At 41.6% G+C, this 16,845-nt stretch overlaps 1 protein-coding gene across 6 annotated transcripts in view; it reads right to left on the reverse strand.

The window, feature by feature from the left end:
* VPS13D (vacuolar protein sorting 13 homolog D) overlaps positions 1 to 16,845 on the reverse strand; it is a 237,818-nt gene that overhangs the window by 160,639 nt on the left and 60,334 nt on the right. For all 6 annotated transcript variants that reach the window (XM_041765973.1, XM_041765972.1, XM_041765971.1 and 3 more), the window contains 7 exons: positions 15,227 to 15,437; positions 12,978 to 13,149; positions 12,696 to 12,808; positions 9,877 to 10,089; positions 6,403 to 6,668; positions 4,912 to 5,045; positions 1,088 to 1,243 (listed from right to left, as the gene is read on the reverse strand). In XM_041765973.1, the coding sequence (XP_041621907.1) occupies positions 1,088 to 1,243; positions 4,912 to 5,045; positions 6,403 to 6,668; positions 9,877 to 10,089; positions 12,696 to 12,808; positions 12,978 to 13,149; positions 15,227 to 15,437 (1,265 nt within the window). The remainder of the gene's footprint in view (positions 1 to 1,087; positions 1,244 to 4,911; positions 5,046 to 6,402; positions 6,669 to 9,876; positions 10,090 to 12,695; positions 12,809 to 12,977; positions 13,150 to 15,226; positions 15,438 to 16,845) is intronic.

Genomic DNA, 16,845 nt, shown 5'->3' on the forward strand with positions numbered 1-16,845 from the left:
CCAATTCAAATTCTAGAAGTCCACAGACACTATGTTGATTTTTTTTCATTTTGAAGACTGAGAGGATCTTAAAATTAAGCACTGAGAGTCATGAAGTAAGACATCTCTGCTATGAGGTCAAATGTTCACAAAGCTGCATCAAATAAAAAATAAAAAGCTAGGATATTTACTATAGCAATGAATATTTCAGTCAGATGATTTCCTTACAAGTATATTAATTACCAAGGTAGAGAATAAGAAAACGGCTCTAGAAGGAATGGGATCGCCTATTAGCATTCTGTGAATCCATTTTGCTTTGATTCATTTAATTTTTTTAAATCTCTGAAACTGCCCACTCAACAAAAATTACCTCTTCTTTCTCCAAACATAACCATAAGTAAGTCCAGTGCCACACTAGTATTTCCCCAATCCTGTCTCCGACATTAGCAAGACACCAGCACAAGACCACCTAAAACTGGGGTGACTGTTGGAAAGTCTGGGGGTGGCACTTGGTTTATTACTTATTTTGTCCTTATAGCTAAAAAAATCAACATAGCTTTTCTCTCTCTTTCAATCTCCCACAGTTCAAACAGATTAACTGTTCCTCCTCGGCCAAAGAATCCTTACAAATCCTTACACCTTCCTTGCTTGGCTTCACCTTCCCCGTCTTCACCTTGTGGCCTCCATACTGCCTACACACAACTTTGTTCCGGCGAGACCTCCTCTGTTTCATGTCAGCTGGGCCCCTTCCACCCAACTTAGCTACTTCCTAAGATGGACTACTACCCCTGCGCACCTGTTCCCACATTGACATCCTGTCCCTCCGCTTAGACTCACTCTACCTTCGATTATACCCACAATCCAAATTCCTCCCTATGTTGCATTCTGCTTTCTGTAAACTTTCACAGAACTTCAAGACTATATCATTCAACATGTCTTTTATTCTTCAGAAGACTGAAACAACTTTCTAGGACTGAGACAATGTTGTATTTCTTTTGCATTTGCTGAAGTGATGAAAATGTTGAGCTCAGCAGAGTAGGTAAGTCATTCAGGCACCAGGCAGTGTTTGAGAGTGTATCAATGTGTCTACACATTTTTTCATCATTACCTCTAAGATCGGTGGGAAATCTTCACTATTGAATGCATCCATCAATCCTGAACTATTCTGATAAGAAGAATTCCCCACCAGTTCCACTTGAATTTGAACTGGATCAACAATTGAAAGAGCTGTATCATGTTCATTTCCTAGTCGGCACGAAAACACCTAGAGAATGAAATACAGTATAGGATAAATTAATGTTTGATTTAGAAGTCTATCAGTAGAAAAAAAAAAATCACTATCTTGGTAGCAATCAGCCCCATATTATCAAAAGACCCATATAACTGATGAAATAAATACTGCCAAGACGGAGGCTGGCATTCTTGCCTATGGCTAAGAGTGTGGACAGTGGTTCTCCCTACCCCCTCCATAAAAGATAGCTCACCGACACATGGCAAAAAGCTTAAAAATCTCACACCCTTTGATTCAATAATCCTATTTCTTTCTAGAAATTAGCCTACTTCTAATTTAATTTATGCAAAGTTTTCTAATTTAAATAATTTCTAATTTTAAATAATTTCTAATTTAAATAATGCAAAATACAGGGGGAAAATCACTTGTTATTTAATAGTTAATAAAAAATTTAAGATCAATCCAGGTTATATCATATCTACTCAGTGGAATCTTTTGTAATCATTAAAAAGTGACAATTAAAAATATCACATGGAATGTAGGACAGTTACAACATGGATCATGTGAACAAGCAGCCCAATCAAAATAATATTAGGCCGTGACTTTAGGAAAAAGAAACACACCAAAATGTCAATAGAGATTCCAGACAAAGGGATGGGTAATTCTTCCCTCCCCTAATTTGATGTAATATAATTGTTACTTTCATAATTGAAAATAAATATATTAATTACTGAAGCTGGGTGACAGGTATACAGGGATTCATTATATTCATCTGTTTATTTGTGTATGTTTGAAATGTTCTACAATAAAAAGTTCAACAAGAAATATATTTATGGGGAGAGGAGAAGGGAGAAAAGACTCCCATTCTACAATCAAATTTTCATTGTACTTCAAGAATAGTACAAAAGACCAAAATCTATAAGGAACTTCTCAAACTCAAGACTCAAAAAACAAATAATCCAGTTAAGAAATGAGCAGAAGAGGGATCCCTGGGTGGCGCAGCGGTTTGGCGCCGGCCTTTGGCCCAGGGCACGATCCTGGAGACCCCGGATCGAATCCCACATCAGGTTCCCAGTGCATGGAGCCTGCCTTCTCCCTCCGCCTGTGTCTCTGCCTCTCTCTCTCTCTCTCTGTGACTATCATAAATAAATAAAAAATTAAAAAAAAAAAAAAAAAAGAAATGAGCAGAAGAATAGACATTTTCCCAAAGACGTCCAAATAGCTAACAGACAAACGAAAAGATGCTCAACATCACTCATCTATCAGGGAAATGCAAATCAAAACTATGATACTAGATACTATCTCACACCTGTCAAAATGGCTAAAATTAACAATGCAACAAACAACAGATATTGGTGAGGATGTAGAGAAAGGGGAACCCTCTTGCACTGTTGGTGGGAATGTAAAGTGGTACAGCCACTCTGGAGAACAGTATGGAGATTCCTCAAGAAGTTAAAAATAGAACTGCCCTATGATCCAGCAATTATACTAAGTATTTACCCGAAGGATAAAAAAACATAGATTCAAGGAGGTATTTGCACCCCGATGTTCATAGAAGCATTATCAACAATAGCCAGGGGCACCTGTGTGGCTCAGTGGGTTGTGCAGCTGACTCTTGATTTCAGTTCAGGTCATGGTCTCCAGGTTCTGGGGTCGAAGCCCAAGTCAGGCTCCATGTTCAGCATGGAGTCTGTTTAAGGAGTCTCTCCCTCCCCCCTCACCCTTTCCCCTGCTCACCCTCTAAAATAAATAAATCTTAAAAACAAAAAAATAGCCAAACAATGGAAAGCCTAAGTGTCCATCGACAGATGAATGGAATGGGGAAGATCTGGTATATAAGTATATGCAATGGAATATTACTTGAGCCATCAAAAGAAGGAAGTCTTGCCATTTGCAATCACATGGATGCAGCTAGAATGTATTATGCTAACAGAAATAAGTCAATCAGAGAAAGACAAATACCTTATGATCTCACTCATATGTGGAATTTAAAAAACAAAACAGATGAACATATGGGGTGGGGGGTTAAAGAGAAAGGGAAACAAACCATAAGAGACTCTTAACAATGGAGAACTGAAGGTTGCAGAGGGAAGTGGGTAGGGGATGGGCTAGATGGGTGATGGGCATTAAGGAGGGCACATGTGATAAGCACTGAGTGCTCTATGTGAATGATGAACCACCGAATTCTACTCCTGAAACTAATATTGCACTGTATGCTAACTAGAATTTAAATAAAAGAGAGAGAAAAAAAACCCTATACATTAGAAAGCATTCCTGTTGGTCTCCCTTGCTTTTTCCCCTTTTTTGGAGGGTGGGAGCATTTTCCAGTGCTGTTGGAAAACATGTAAAACTAAGCTCCTATGCTATATTCAAAATCAACTCATTTGGCTTCCTTTATAAATTCTCCCCCAATGATGTACAAGAGGGATCTTAAAATTCAGATCCAATGGTGCTGCCTTAGAAACAAGAACTTCCAGGAATGTCAAATATTTTACCTATAGTTTTTCTAAAACTTTAGAGCAAAAAAAGTTTCGTTTTCTTTTTTGTTTCAGGGCCTTCTGCTACACAAAACCCAATTGTACCTGACAGTTCATTAATCAATCACCAACATTTTCCATTCAAAGCTGGTACTGGAGTGGTTTGCAAAGCAGATGAACTACAATTTCATGATCGACTCACATCACACCAGCACGTAAGCCCTTCCTCTTAAACTAAGGTTTCTTTATATGGGAGAAACAAGTAATCAAGAAGTGAAATCTCTACAGGCTTTATTTAGCTATACCTGATGAGAAGGGGGGGGGGGGAAAGTGCCATATGCTGCTGACAGTGAAAATAAGTTTTGTTCATTCTACTTCTGAAATACCACTGGAAAGAACTGGTTATGAAAAGTTCGATCATAAAGGGAAAGGAAATGATGAGTAACCTGGGTGAAAGACTCTAATATTATAACAAGAGGAACATTAGTGGATATCAATGAATTAAGAACACTTGATAGAAATAATAATCTGCCTCATTTCTCCTTCCCTCTCCACAACCCCCAGCTTTAAAAGAAACAGAGCAGCTTATACTTAATATTGCATAATGTAATTTTCAGGCCACAAAGGCTACTCTAGTGCAAAGTATCTCCTTTATGAGATTAGAGCCTCAAGCAGCACTATTAGAGACTCACTCTGTTGGGTTATGCATTACTCTCTAGAGACATTCTTTTACAGATTAGATATTTCTAAAAGGACAATACATAAAATCCTTCACACCTCTTATAAACAAGTTTCCGTGACCACAAAGCCTTAGGTCTTCAGAGTCAACAACTTAACGTTGTGAAGGGGGCGTGGGAAAATGTGGACCACTTCCCTACCCTGACTAATTTGCCCAGGACTAGACCGGTTAAAGTTGATGGCACAGCAGGGGCCTGACACTGTAATGGGGACTAGAAGGGTCTCCCTGAACTACTTAAGGAAGGGAAGATGTAAGAGAAAAAGGTTCAGGCTCTTGGTATGTTTACAGCCTGACACTGAGGGACTGAATTCACACATAAGGATAACCTGGTAGATCTGAAGACAAACAAAGAGGGGCGGGGCTGGAGTCCACCAATTCCATCAATTATTTCCCCTAATGAAAGCTTAAGAGGTAAAAATTCTCTTCCAAATGCTTTTCTTTTAAGCCAATCATTCAGTGTTTTGATTGACACATAGACTTCTTACCTCGATGCCAAACAAACTCCCTGAAAAGGGGCGATCAACAAATCGGGGCTTATAGGTGAGAACTGTGGTGCCTTTGAGAATAATGGCATTGGTATCGAAGCAGGACACATCTTCAACGACCACAAACTCCGTGCCTGGAAAGGACAGCATTGTCAACCAAGCCAAGGCTGGAGGCTGGAAAAAACAGGCTGTTGCAAATGAGGCAATGCATTTACCCTGGGGACATCAGCCAGCAAGATTTGTTCTCCAGGATGTTTGTCGACACTCTGCTTCACTGCCACCCTGAACAAATTCTCTATATCTGGCCGGGCACAGCTAAGCCAACAGAGCACTGTACACACAGAAAAGACTGGGATGCTGTTTCTCTTCTCTCTTTAGAATGTATGTATTTTTAAGCTACGTCTCCTGGGAGCCTATGAGATATTCAGAAGCCCAGGAAAGCATCCCTTCTCCAAGCAATGACCTGTTTTAAAATCCCCGGAAAGAGACACCTGGATGGCTCAGCGGTTGACCTCTGCTTTCAGCTCAGGGTATGATCCTGGAGTTCAGGGATCGAGTCCCGCAACAGGCTCCCTGAGGGGAGCCTGCTTCTCCCTCTGCCTGTGTCTCTGCCTCTCTCTCTCTCTCTCTCTCTCTCTCTCTCATGAATAAATAAAATTTTTAAATCCCAGGAAGTAGATTCACATACTAACATTAGTCGGGCAGTGGAAGGCACGACATCATCTGCATAGATGTTTAAGTTGTTTACAAAGAACATACACTAATTTAAAGTAGATTTTTTTGAAATTACTAAATGCAGTTTTATACTCACCTGTACGTGGCATATTTCCTTTTCATTTTCACCAAAAACCATGTTTAGGCTGAACTTCTTTTTTTTTTTTTTTTTTTTTTTTTTTAGGCTAACTTTTGAAACTAAATCCATTTAAAGTGCACTGTGCTAGCCAGCTTCTTCCAAACCAGAGCAGTAGTTGGGGTATATCACAAACACAATAGATACACAAATATATACAGATATACTAGGAGAGTTTGCTAGTTAACAAAAACTACAGTAAATCTGTTTATAAAGAACATATTCTTTCTGTAAAGAAAAAAATAATCCCCCCACTTATTTAACACTGAGATCTTCACACATCAGATTTGCCAAAACTCAGTAAAGCATATCTGTTGGAGCCCTATAGATCAAACAGAAAATTGAAGCCAGATTTAACACTGAGGGAAAAGACCACTGGCCAGACAGTGCTCAAGCTGGGCATGTGCCATGGGCAAGCAGAGCAGAGGACCCAGAGCCCTGCAGCCTTGAGTGTGAGCCAGCAGTTCATACCAGAAAATGGAGATCAAGAACTGTGACACTTGCTGGTCTGTTGGTCTGTATGCAAATGTTTAAGTGCTCACAGGAAAATACAGAGATGATAGAAGAGTCATCCTAATAAGACACATATCAGTCCTAACATTCAGACCGAGACTCAATGACTCACACCTAAATATGCTCACCTGTTACATTGACCTTGACTTCAAGGTGCCTTTCAGAGGACACAGGAAGAGAAGACCGCTTGGTAACTACTCCACTTTTCACAGTTTTGGGGACTACAGCAGATTCGCTGCTAGAGTTACGGTGGCGAGAAGGAGTAACATTAGTCTGTTTCTTAATATCACTGGGAGTGTGAAGAAAATCATGGACTAGCAGCAGCCAGTCAAATATGAGGAACACTCGCAGATTATTGAGGACTACTGTAAAACAGGAGGAATCCTTTGTAGATCTGCAAGGAAAAAGATTTTTAAAAAAATAAGACAGGAAAGGAGAAACGTATTTTACTAACTTGCACAGGCAGGTGTTTTTCCACAATTTTTTAAATTGACCACTCTGAGTATCAATAAACTCTGAACACTGATTTAATAAGATATTCAATGTGTGTTTTCAAAAGCTAATAATATTTTTATGTTATAAGAAAGCAGTATAGTGTCATGCAGCAGTTCACAACCAGGGATGATTTTGATCCCCAGGAGACTTTTGGCAACGTCTGGAGACACATGTGATGGTCACAACATGGGGTGGGGGCATGGTTTGCTATAGCATCTCGTGGGCAGAGGCCAGGGATGCTACTAAACATCCCGCAATGAACAGGACAGCCCCACAACACGGGAACTGTCTAACCTAAAACACCAACAGTGCTGAGGCTGAGAAAACTTGGTGCAGTAGAAAGAGCACAGGCTTAAAGCCAGTCACAAGTTGTGTTATCCTGCGTAAGCCACCTACCTTCTCTGAGCCTGTCTGCTCACTTAGAAAATGAACATTTTGCAAATACAAACACTGCAAAAAGTAAAGCACCAGGCATGTAACAGGCTTTTGTTTGGTAAATGTCGGTTGCCTTCCCTACAGGCTATTTCAAGAAGTTCAGTGAGACATTCTCTCTCTGATATCTGGGATCACTTCTTTACCAACACCAAATGTACATACTAGTACTAATTCTCCAGCTGGACCTGACCAGAGAGCCCAGATCTTTTAGCCTGAGAAGAAAGAAAAATAAGATGACATTTATATGTGGGCATAAACCCAAGCACCTTGGAAGTAGAGCTGGGGGAGGGAGACAGACAATACTGGTTTTATAGGCCTCGTTACCCCAAATTCTCTATTTGAGGTGAAAGCCCAAGGAGGACCCCAAACCTAGTCTCAAACCCTGGTGCGGCCTACCAGATTATGAGTAGGCAGAGATGGGTAGAGCAGAAGGGAAAGTGGGCTTGGGACACCTTTCTACAGTTTTCTAGGTTGAACTTTGTTCTGTGAGCCCAAAAGTGACTCTGGAGCTCCAGCTACTATTCATATATGCTTACCTCCCCTAAAAGGGGTTCCTATTCAGGAAAAGCTGATTCTGAGATGTTTTTAAGTCTGGCGTCTCTAGTCTCTTGTTTCTCCTAAACCTGGCTCACTGCCTCTAGAAAAAGGGCATAAACGATGCATGTCTCCCTCATACAAACACAGCATTTTTCACAGAAACACTTTACTCTTTTGTAATAGAGAAAAAATGTTGCCCTCAGTAAAATTTTTCCACCCCATTTCGAACATAGATCGTCAGAGTTATGCACTAACTGAAAAGTCAAAGTATGTCTGATATCCTTTTCTGGAAAATATTTCAAGCCTTTAAACACTGTGAAGTGATTTATATTTGACACACAAAATCCCAACAGAAGAGCAATTCTTCTTGAGACACAGAAAGCGTTCAAAAGTTCCAATCAAGAGAACATGTTAACCCCCTTTCACTCACAATAGTACCTCTGTTCACAAGAGCCAAGGTAAGACTTTACTATTTGACTCCAAGAAATTATACACCTTTGGTATATAAACAGAGTAACATTTCAAGGCTCCTTGTGTATTAAAAATATGATTGGTGTGACAACTAGCTGACAGATTAGGTCACTATATCAATAATAACATAGCAAATCCCCCCAAAAATTGTTTCTGCAGAAGGGCCAAATATATGGAAGGCTCCTGATCAGATAATTATCCTTAAACCAAAGAACCACAAATCACAGCCAGCTTAGCATCTGACCAAGGTCGGTCAGATCACCAGACATGCAGTGGCCACACCTGAGGACTACCAGAAGGGGCATGGGCGCTGCGATCAGCAGCCCCAGTGTGAGCCCTGATCCCTTCACTCACTCACCGTGTGACTTTGAAGGGGGTACTCAATGCCCTCCTAGCTTCTACTGCTGCACCTGTAAGATGGGGCAAATGTCACCCACTTTGCCAGGAAAATTTCAGTATAAAGGTAGGGACAATGCCTGGCTCCTGCAAAGGCTTAATTAGTAAGAGGCCATGAGCACTCCCATTTCTGAACATCCAAAAAGTTCAGGCAAAAGTCTGTCTACTTTGCTAAACTTCCTAAAAGCATATGGAGAGTGACCATGACCTCTCCCTAAAAGAAATCTCAACCCTGAGAACCCACTGCACAGCACACTGAAATGTCAAGTACACTGAAGCATATGAATACAAGAATAATCTCGATGATCTTTTTTTTTTTCCCATGAAGCTGTTCCCAGCCCCTTTATTTACTAGTTTGTATTTACAGCATAGCTGATAAACCTTAAGCACTAATAGAATAGAACTAACATTGCTTCCAAAGGTCTCCTTTTGGATTTGCATTGGAGGATTTTAGCTCAAACCTTATTTTTCAGTTTTCAGGCCTATCCTCACTTAGCCATAAAATCTGCCAGTAGTATATCATAAAACTAACACCAGCTACATCATTATAATAATAATAAGACCTGCCACCTGTGCCGAGCAGCAGGCCAGAATTACTTGTTTAATTACTGCCTCCACCCTGTGAGGTGGGTATGGTCATCCTCCTCTATCTTATAGAGGACAAAACTGCAGCCCAAAGTGCTTGAACTTGTCCTAGGGTGCACAGCTAGAAAGTGGCAGATGAAGGTTTTGAGTCCAGATCTGTACGACCCCAAAACATTCACCCATTCTACACACATCACTGCCTAGCATAATACCAGGCAGAAAAACATAATCTAGTCCAAAGAGGCTAAAGCCCTTTTAAATGGAAAAGTGGGTTAGTAAGACTTGCACAGATAAAACAATAATGCAAGGCAAAACCACCTTCCTGCCTATAATTTCTATAGATCAAAAGTCTTCTTTCCCCTTAAACTAGAATAATTTCTTCTTTCCTCAATTCACTTTACCTATTGGAACAGACTACAAGGGAGGTTTTTTTTTTAAGATTCTGGGCTCTCAACTTTTTTTTAAGGCAACAGAGACATCTTTTGGCCAATTACTGCAACTGCATGGTGATAGGAATGCAAAGTTAATACACTATGAGCTGCACTGGTGAGCCATTTTCTATTATCTGTTCAGTGATTCCTCAGTCCCGTGACGTTTCAAAGCTGATACAGCCTTGGCCCACTGACCACAATAGGAAGTTTTTCTGATAAAGAAAGGCAAGAGTCAGGATCTGGATCCACTACCTGAAATGCAGTTCGATCTGAATGGATCCTTGGGTGGTGCTGCTGTTCCTGGAAGGCTGAAAAATACAGCTGAATACGTTTGTCGTGCCAGGACTGGCCTTCTGCCCAGCATAGCGGGTGTCAAAAGCCATCATGGAATGGGAAACCAAGTTAATGGACTTGGTTTGGTTGGAAAAGCTTTCATAGAGCAGTTTACATTTCTTGAAGTCGAATCTAAAAGGGAGACAAGGTATTAAACTCTGTTTTCAAAATTATCTAAATTCGAGACAACAGAACAAAATCCTATGTGTACCTGAGGTTTTATGAAGAATAACTTTCATTGATTTTGTTAACAGACACCTCAAAAAGTATTCAGTGTCATTGTGCCCTATCTCTTACTTTTCATTTCCAGGAAGATGATCTTGTCCACAAGAACTCCATGAGGAATAACATTGTCTAGTATGCTCTGGGTGCATTAGCATTCTTGTTTCTCATCTCAAGTCTGGGAAGGCTATAAACGTGTAACAATCCCTGAGGGATGTCAGGGTCCCTTTAGACCCTTCATCTGTCGATTCCTAGCATGCCTGCAGGATTCTCTCTCCAAAGTCTGCCAAAGTTTTATATAACCACGATAGCTTCCTGGAGACCACCAAAACAAATACTACTCTTCATACAGAGAAATAATGCAACTGATCCACCAAGAGAAAGTGCATTTAATGCTCCCCGCCCCCTTTTTTTAATGACAGAGAAAGCTACAATGTGCAATACATAATTTATTCAGTACCATCATGATATTCCATACAGAATTACTTCATTTTGTAAAAAAAATAAATAAACTACGGGCATACCCAATCATCAGGAAAAAAACCACTAGCTCACAAGACAATGTGGGACCCAAGGCTCGTTATACCATGATTTATTCAACTGAGTTAGATATAGGCCAGGATGGATTCTCAAGGGGAAGATAAGAAAAAAAAAGAGTGTTTCAGTAGGGAAATCTCTAGACTGGAAGTCCTGTTTTCAAATACTGAACCACTTTTCCAGCATATCATCTTAGGCTAGATAAAAATTCCATCTGAAAGATAGAAGTCACATCCACCCAACCTCATATGGTTGTCAAAAGATCAAAATGAAAAGATGCTCAAGTGTGAAACACAATGCAGTCTCAAAGACTCCCCACCAGTAATCACAAATTCTTGGTCCAGCCAGACCATGCAAGTGACACACTAAGTGAATCAACAGGCAAAACATGCCCTATATGAAGGCAGCCCAAGTTGCCCCTTGGTTTCTCAATGCTTCCAAGTGAAAACACAGGCCCAGTATTGTCAAAGCTTTCAACTTCTCAAAAGAGGCTGAAATCCAAACTCTTTACGTGAAGTCCCCAACTTTTAAATGTTGGCAAGGGAAGCAGTCATCATCGCTGCTCACCAATCAGCTCTGGGTCTCCCCTATGGCAGACACACCAGAGCCTGTACTTCTGAGTCCTCTGCACTTTGTGGGACCATCTTCTAAAGCCACAAGGTTTGCGGCACATTTAAGTACCATTCGGGACCCCTCCAGGGCTCTTGCTTTTCTCGCTGGCACATCAGGACACTGGCTGCTCAGCCAGCCACAGCGACTGTGTAGCAGAGCAGCCTGAGGACCAAAGTGGACACATCAGGAAAAAAGTCTTCATTTTTTCCAAATCACTGCTGTGTCTGCATGTCTGGCACCTACTTTTTGTCCCCTGTGGCAGCTTTTATTTAGTATTATTTCATAAGCTGCTGATGACTTAGCATGGCAGCAAGATTACATTAGGAATGTACTGTAATACAACTTTTTCCATTGAAGCCTTACACTTCACTACACCCTAGGCTATTTGGAATGTCTCCCCCTCTCCTTGCAACTGAAGTACAACTGCGGTGGCTCTTTTGTCTCTCCCAGTGTTAATACAAATACGGCATTCCATCAAAGTTGTATTCTACAGATACCATTAGCAGCTTTACAAGCTTTCCATACCTGGTTCTAGAGCTCAATACTTTTAAAATACTGGTCAATTTGGGGCAGGGAGGGGAAGAGGTGAAGGGATGTAGGAGGTACAGGTTTCCAGTTTGGGAGTGAAGACATCACAGGGATCAAGAGTACAACACAAGGAATATAGTTATGGTATTGTAATAATGTCCTATGTTGATAGGTGGCAGCTGCACTTGTGATGAGCACAGCATAATGTACAGAGAAGATGAATCATTGTTGTACATGTTAAACTAACATAACCTTGTGTGTCAACTATACAATTTTTTAAACACTGCTGACATTAAAAAAACAACAAGGCAGCCCGGGTGGCTCAGCGGTTTGGCGCCTGCTGTCCGCCCGGGACATGGTCCTGAAGACCCAGGATTGGGTCCCGCGTCGGGGTCCCTGCAGGGAGCCTGCTTCTCCCTCTGCCTGTGTCTCTGCCTCTCTCTCCCTCTCTGTATTTCATGAATGGATGAATAAAATCTTTTAAAAAACAACAACAACAACAACAACAAAAAAAACACGACCGAACACCAGTCAATTCTTAGGAAACTGAAGTTTCATATTATTTCTGCAGCTCTTTCAAATCCATCAGTTTCGGCACCAGGTACAGAGGTCACTGAAACATCCTAACAACCTATCTTTACTGATAAAGCAGCGAATGTAAACTTTTAAAAAGCACTGTGTTAGCCAACCAAAAAGCACTGTAGACCACCTACACCTCTAGCCACAAACCACCAATCTGCAACCTCTGCTCTATGCTAAAGCAAAATGTGTGTACCGTTGGCAATACTGTTACTGTGATGCCTGTCACTAGGAGTAAAATAGTACCATTAAAGCCATACCTGGCTAAGGAACCAGGACTTTCTTTTCCTTTTGGATCTTTCAGCTCCAGACTTACATTCACCATATCGATGAGGAAGCACATGCACGTGTACACTTCTCCACTTAGAATAGTCTGCAAAATGAAAATGCCAAGCTGAGAAGGCGGTTCATAGATCAAGATGTTAATCTGTTTGCTGCTCTACCTTCTCTCCGCAGGTGAGCTGGAAGGACCCATGAGCGAGGTGGCCATTGGCAGGGACTGCAAGAGTTAAGAGTTACAGGACAGCACGGGTCTCACTCACGTGAATTCTTGGGTCTTGTAAATCGTAAGGCCGCATAAATTCCTCTATGGGCTCTCCAAGGTTGTTCTCCAATAAACCACGGATCAGCTTGTATTTGTACAAATCCAGGGAGCAGTGGACTGAGGAGAGATTGCCATGGATAGATATGTCTGGCACAGTATGACTTATTTCTCTGAGAAAAGAAAAATAAGTCACTTTGGCAAATAAGTCGGGAATTTAACAATGACAAAGCTCACACCCAAATGTAAGAAAGAGCTAAAATGTACCCACCTACATTATCAATCAGTTCATTTCTAACTTCCAATAATAAAAAGTTAATGTGGCTCCAAATGAAGCACAACACCACAACTGAGCATCATGCTTCAGCTACCAAAAGCCCCCTTTCTCTGAAAATACGTACTTATGAAGTCCCAAAATCTGAGCTAGCTAAATAATCTATTAATAAAGAAAAATCTCGTGAGACTCAGAAAGAGCTTAAACACTACAATTGGGAGGGCAATAAAGAAATGGCAACCTCTTCATTTAACTCTTCAGATTTCATGATAACTAAAGGCAGACACCAGAGTTTCATGCTGAATCCAGATGAGGCATCAGGATAAAATCTGAATCTGTTACTGGTCTCTGCCGAGATGGGCAAGAGTACGGTTGAGACGCTCGGGTCAGGGGCTGGTATACTTCATCCCAACACTGAAGAGCTCTTCCCTCACCCTCTTGGGGTGAAGGGGGCAACATGGATCCTGCAGGCACCCATTCTGAGTATGTACAGTAGAGGACTGGGATTGAAAGTAGAAGAGGACTATAAAAAAAATTATTTTGTCTGCAGAGAAAAACCTATATATGATCAAGTAAAGAAAGAACAGTGATGCAAGGCACAAAGAAAGGCTGGGCAGGACTACCCAGCTTCCTCTTGGCTTCCTGTTTCTGTGGTGAGAGGGTACCTCATACTGAGTTATTATTGCCTATCAGGGCTGACAGTATAATCACCTGCACATCAACACTGATGGAAGCGAAGCCAGTCAAGTTTACAGAATCAGGGTAACAAAGCACATTTTTTGAAGGGGAAAGCATTACTTGAAAAGACAACAAAGTGTTCATTTCTAAAGAATGAAGCTCCTCCTAAGACTGCTAGGCCAGTGAAGCTAGAGAGAGCCCATGCCAAGCATAACTGAGTGCCAGCCAGGGAGCACTCGAATAACAAGTAAAAACGAAATGCAAAAATCCCAGAGAGAGCAGCAACACAGTGTCGTTAATCCAGAGAGAAACAAAAAGGTGGCATTAAATGGCTCACCCAAACCCAAGAACCGTGAAGGGAGTGGCCAAACAGGGATTAAAACTGTACTCCCCACAAATAAGGAGACTGCTTGTCAAAATGCTGCAAATGAGAACCTCTTTCATTAGTTGACAGCCACATCCCATCTCTGGCTATAGTTGAAATGCAAGCATTGCTGCTTTCTCCAAAATTAATGTCCCAAATGGACAGACATCACGCACTGTGTATGGGCTGGGCCAACATAAGTACCACCAAGGGCCCTTGCTCACATGACCCGAGCCTGGGCCTTGAGAGTCAGGTTCTGGTGGTCTCAGGTGAGGTCTGGGATTATTTCTTTTCAAGACATTTCCCAGATGATCCCACAGAAGTAATGACAACTGCAGCAATGCTCTAACCTGCAAAATGGGAGTCCTGTGTTTGAGACCAATGAAAAAGTAAATTAGAGTCAGTTCATTAGCCTTTACGGAGTACTTTCAGATTGCTTAATAGAGCAAGGTGGGCAAAGCTGCGTCTCAATAGTTACTCTGATTAAATGGAGCTCCAGGATATGTAGCAAAACCAGGTCCAGAATCTATTGTGCTTGAAACATAGAATCCAATTGTCACCTCTTCCAAAATACGCCACCCCCCCATGCCATCACCACCTCCCTGCGTCTACCGTCATGCCCGTTGGTCTTTGTTTCCCAAGGAGCAATCCTGTAACAGAGTTTGTAACACTGAAACTCTAAATTAGAATCACTTTCTAATTTGCTTTCTTATATCCCTGTATCATCAAAATGTAAGCTCCAAAAAGACATAAGGTTTTCTTCCCATCATAGTAGCCTTCATGTCTAGCACACAGTTGGGACTCAATAAACATTGCTACCTAGAAAAAAATAACAGAACACCCATTCTCTTCCAGACTTACCTTCACAGCACTGATTTCCAAGTTATTAAGATTCTACCTAAGATAGACACCTATTCAGACATAAACCACTCACTTGTCCAAATTCCTTTCCACCTGCAACTTCAGCCGACAAGGCTCAGTTAGGAGACTCCCTCCCGTCTGACGCACGAAATAGGAAGGGAATATCAGATCTCCACTGCTGTCATCAGAGGCCTTAGAATACTCTCGTGGACGTCTCTCTGCAGCAAAGATATCCATGTCTTGCAGATCCACAACAATGCAATCCAGCAGGCAGACATGATCTTCTACATGGACCCAAGGAAAGAGAGAGAATGAAGAAAGTAAGACCCAAAAGGGGGATCCCTGGGTGGCGCAGCGGCTTGGCGCCTGCCTTTGGCCCGGGGCGCGATCCTGGAGACTCAGGATCGAATCCCACATCGGGTGCATGGAGCCTGCTTCTCCCTCTGCCTGTGTCTCTGCCTCTCTCTCTCTCTGTGACTATCATAAATAAATAAAAAAATTAAAAAAAAAAAAAAAGACCCAAAAGGGAATGACCCTGAACAAAACTAAAAAGCTAAACAAAGTTCATTCTGTCTTTGGAAAACGTTCAGAACTGCCTGCTTCAAAAATCTGAGTATCCAAAAGTCTCCACTCTGGCACCAAGGCCTCCCTCTGCGACGCTCCCGTGCTAGACACTTCCTGTCTGCTCCTCTTCTATGCCACACACATACTGTGCCACATCCCTTCAGTGTCTCACTACTGTCCTCAGATATGAGCTGAACCTAAAGGATTTATGACCAAAATGGTTTGACAGCCATCCCTCCCAAAGATATCCTACAGGGGTCTCATGTAGAGATGATGTAACCCAAAGGCTTACAAAGTTTTCCAGCAACAAAACTATTATCCTGAACAAATATGTAATCATTTCCGCTACTACTGATCTCATCCAAACCACCATCATTCCCTCCTGGCCCACCAGAAATTCCCCTCCAATATACCTACGTATTCCCATCTGGCCCTCACAAAACCATACTGCCCACAAAATACCTGTGTAATCCTTAAAAAAATAAATGAGGCCATAACATTCTCTTCCTTCTACGCTTTAATGATGATGCTTAATCCAAAGTTGTTTCTGTAAAACTCCCCCTAAACCCCTATAAAACCCTGCATAAGCCCACTGCCTACTTTTCCAACTTTATCTCAAGCCATTCTCCACCCTGCTCCTGAAGCCTCACTCACGGGCCTCCGTCTCCCCAAAACTGCCAAGTCCTTTGCTATCTGAACAGCCTTACCTACAGCATCGCCCTCTCCTCTTGATCTCAGCTAGGGCCTCTCTGTTCTTTCCTCCTGCACCATTCCATCCTTCCTGTAACATCTCACTCTGGCCATAATGTAGGGGCCCACTTAGTGCCTCTCTCATCTCCTCCACAGAGCGGCAGAGCCATGTCTAACAGCATGCTCATACACAGGACAGCCAAATTACAACACCAGCATTCAGCCCACACTAAATATATCAGTTCTTCAGACTTAAAATTCATCTGTGCAAATATTCTTAAAACACCTCCTCTCTGCCAGCTATTTTTCTAAAGTCCAGGACACTATTCTAGGATATAGCAGTGAACAAAACATACAAATATCTTTTCCCCTATGAAGCTTATACTCTAATATAAAATTGTAAATACAATGGAACATTACTCAGCCATAGAAAAGAAT

The sequence above is a fragment of the Vulpes lagopus genome, chromosome 8, assembly GCF_018345385.1.
Source record: "Vulpes lagopus strain Blue_001 chromosome 8, ASM1834538v1, whole genome shotgun sequence".
Lineage (NCBI taxonomy): Eukaryota > Metazoa > Chordata > Mammalia > Carnivora > Canidae > Vulpes > Vulpes lagopus.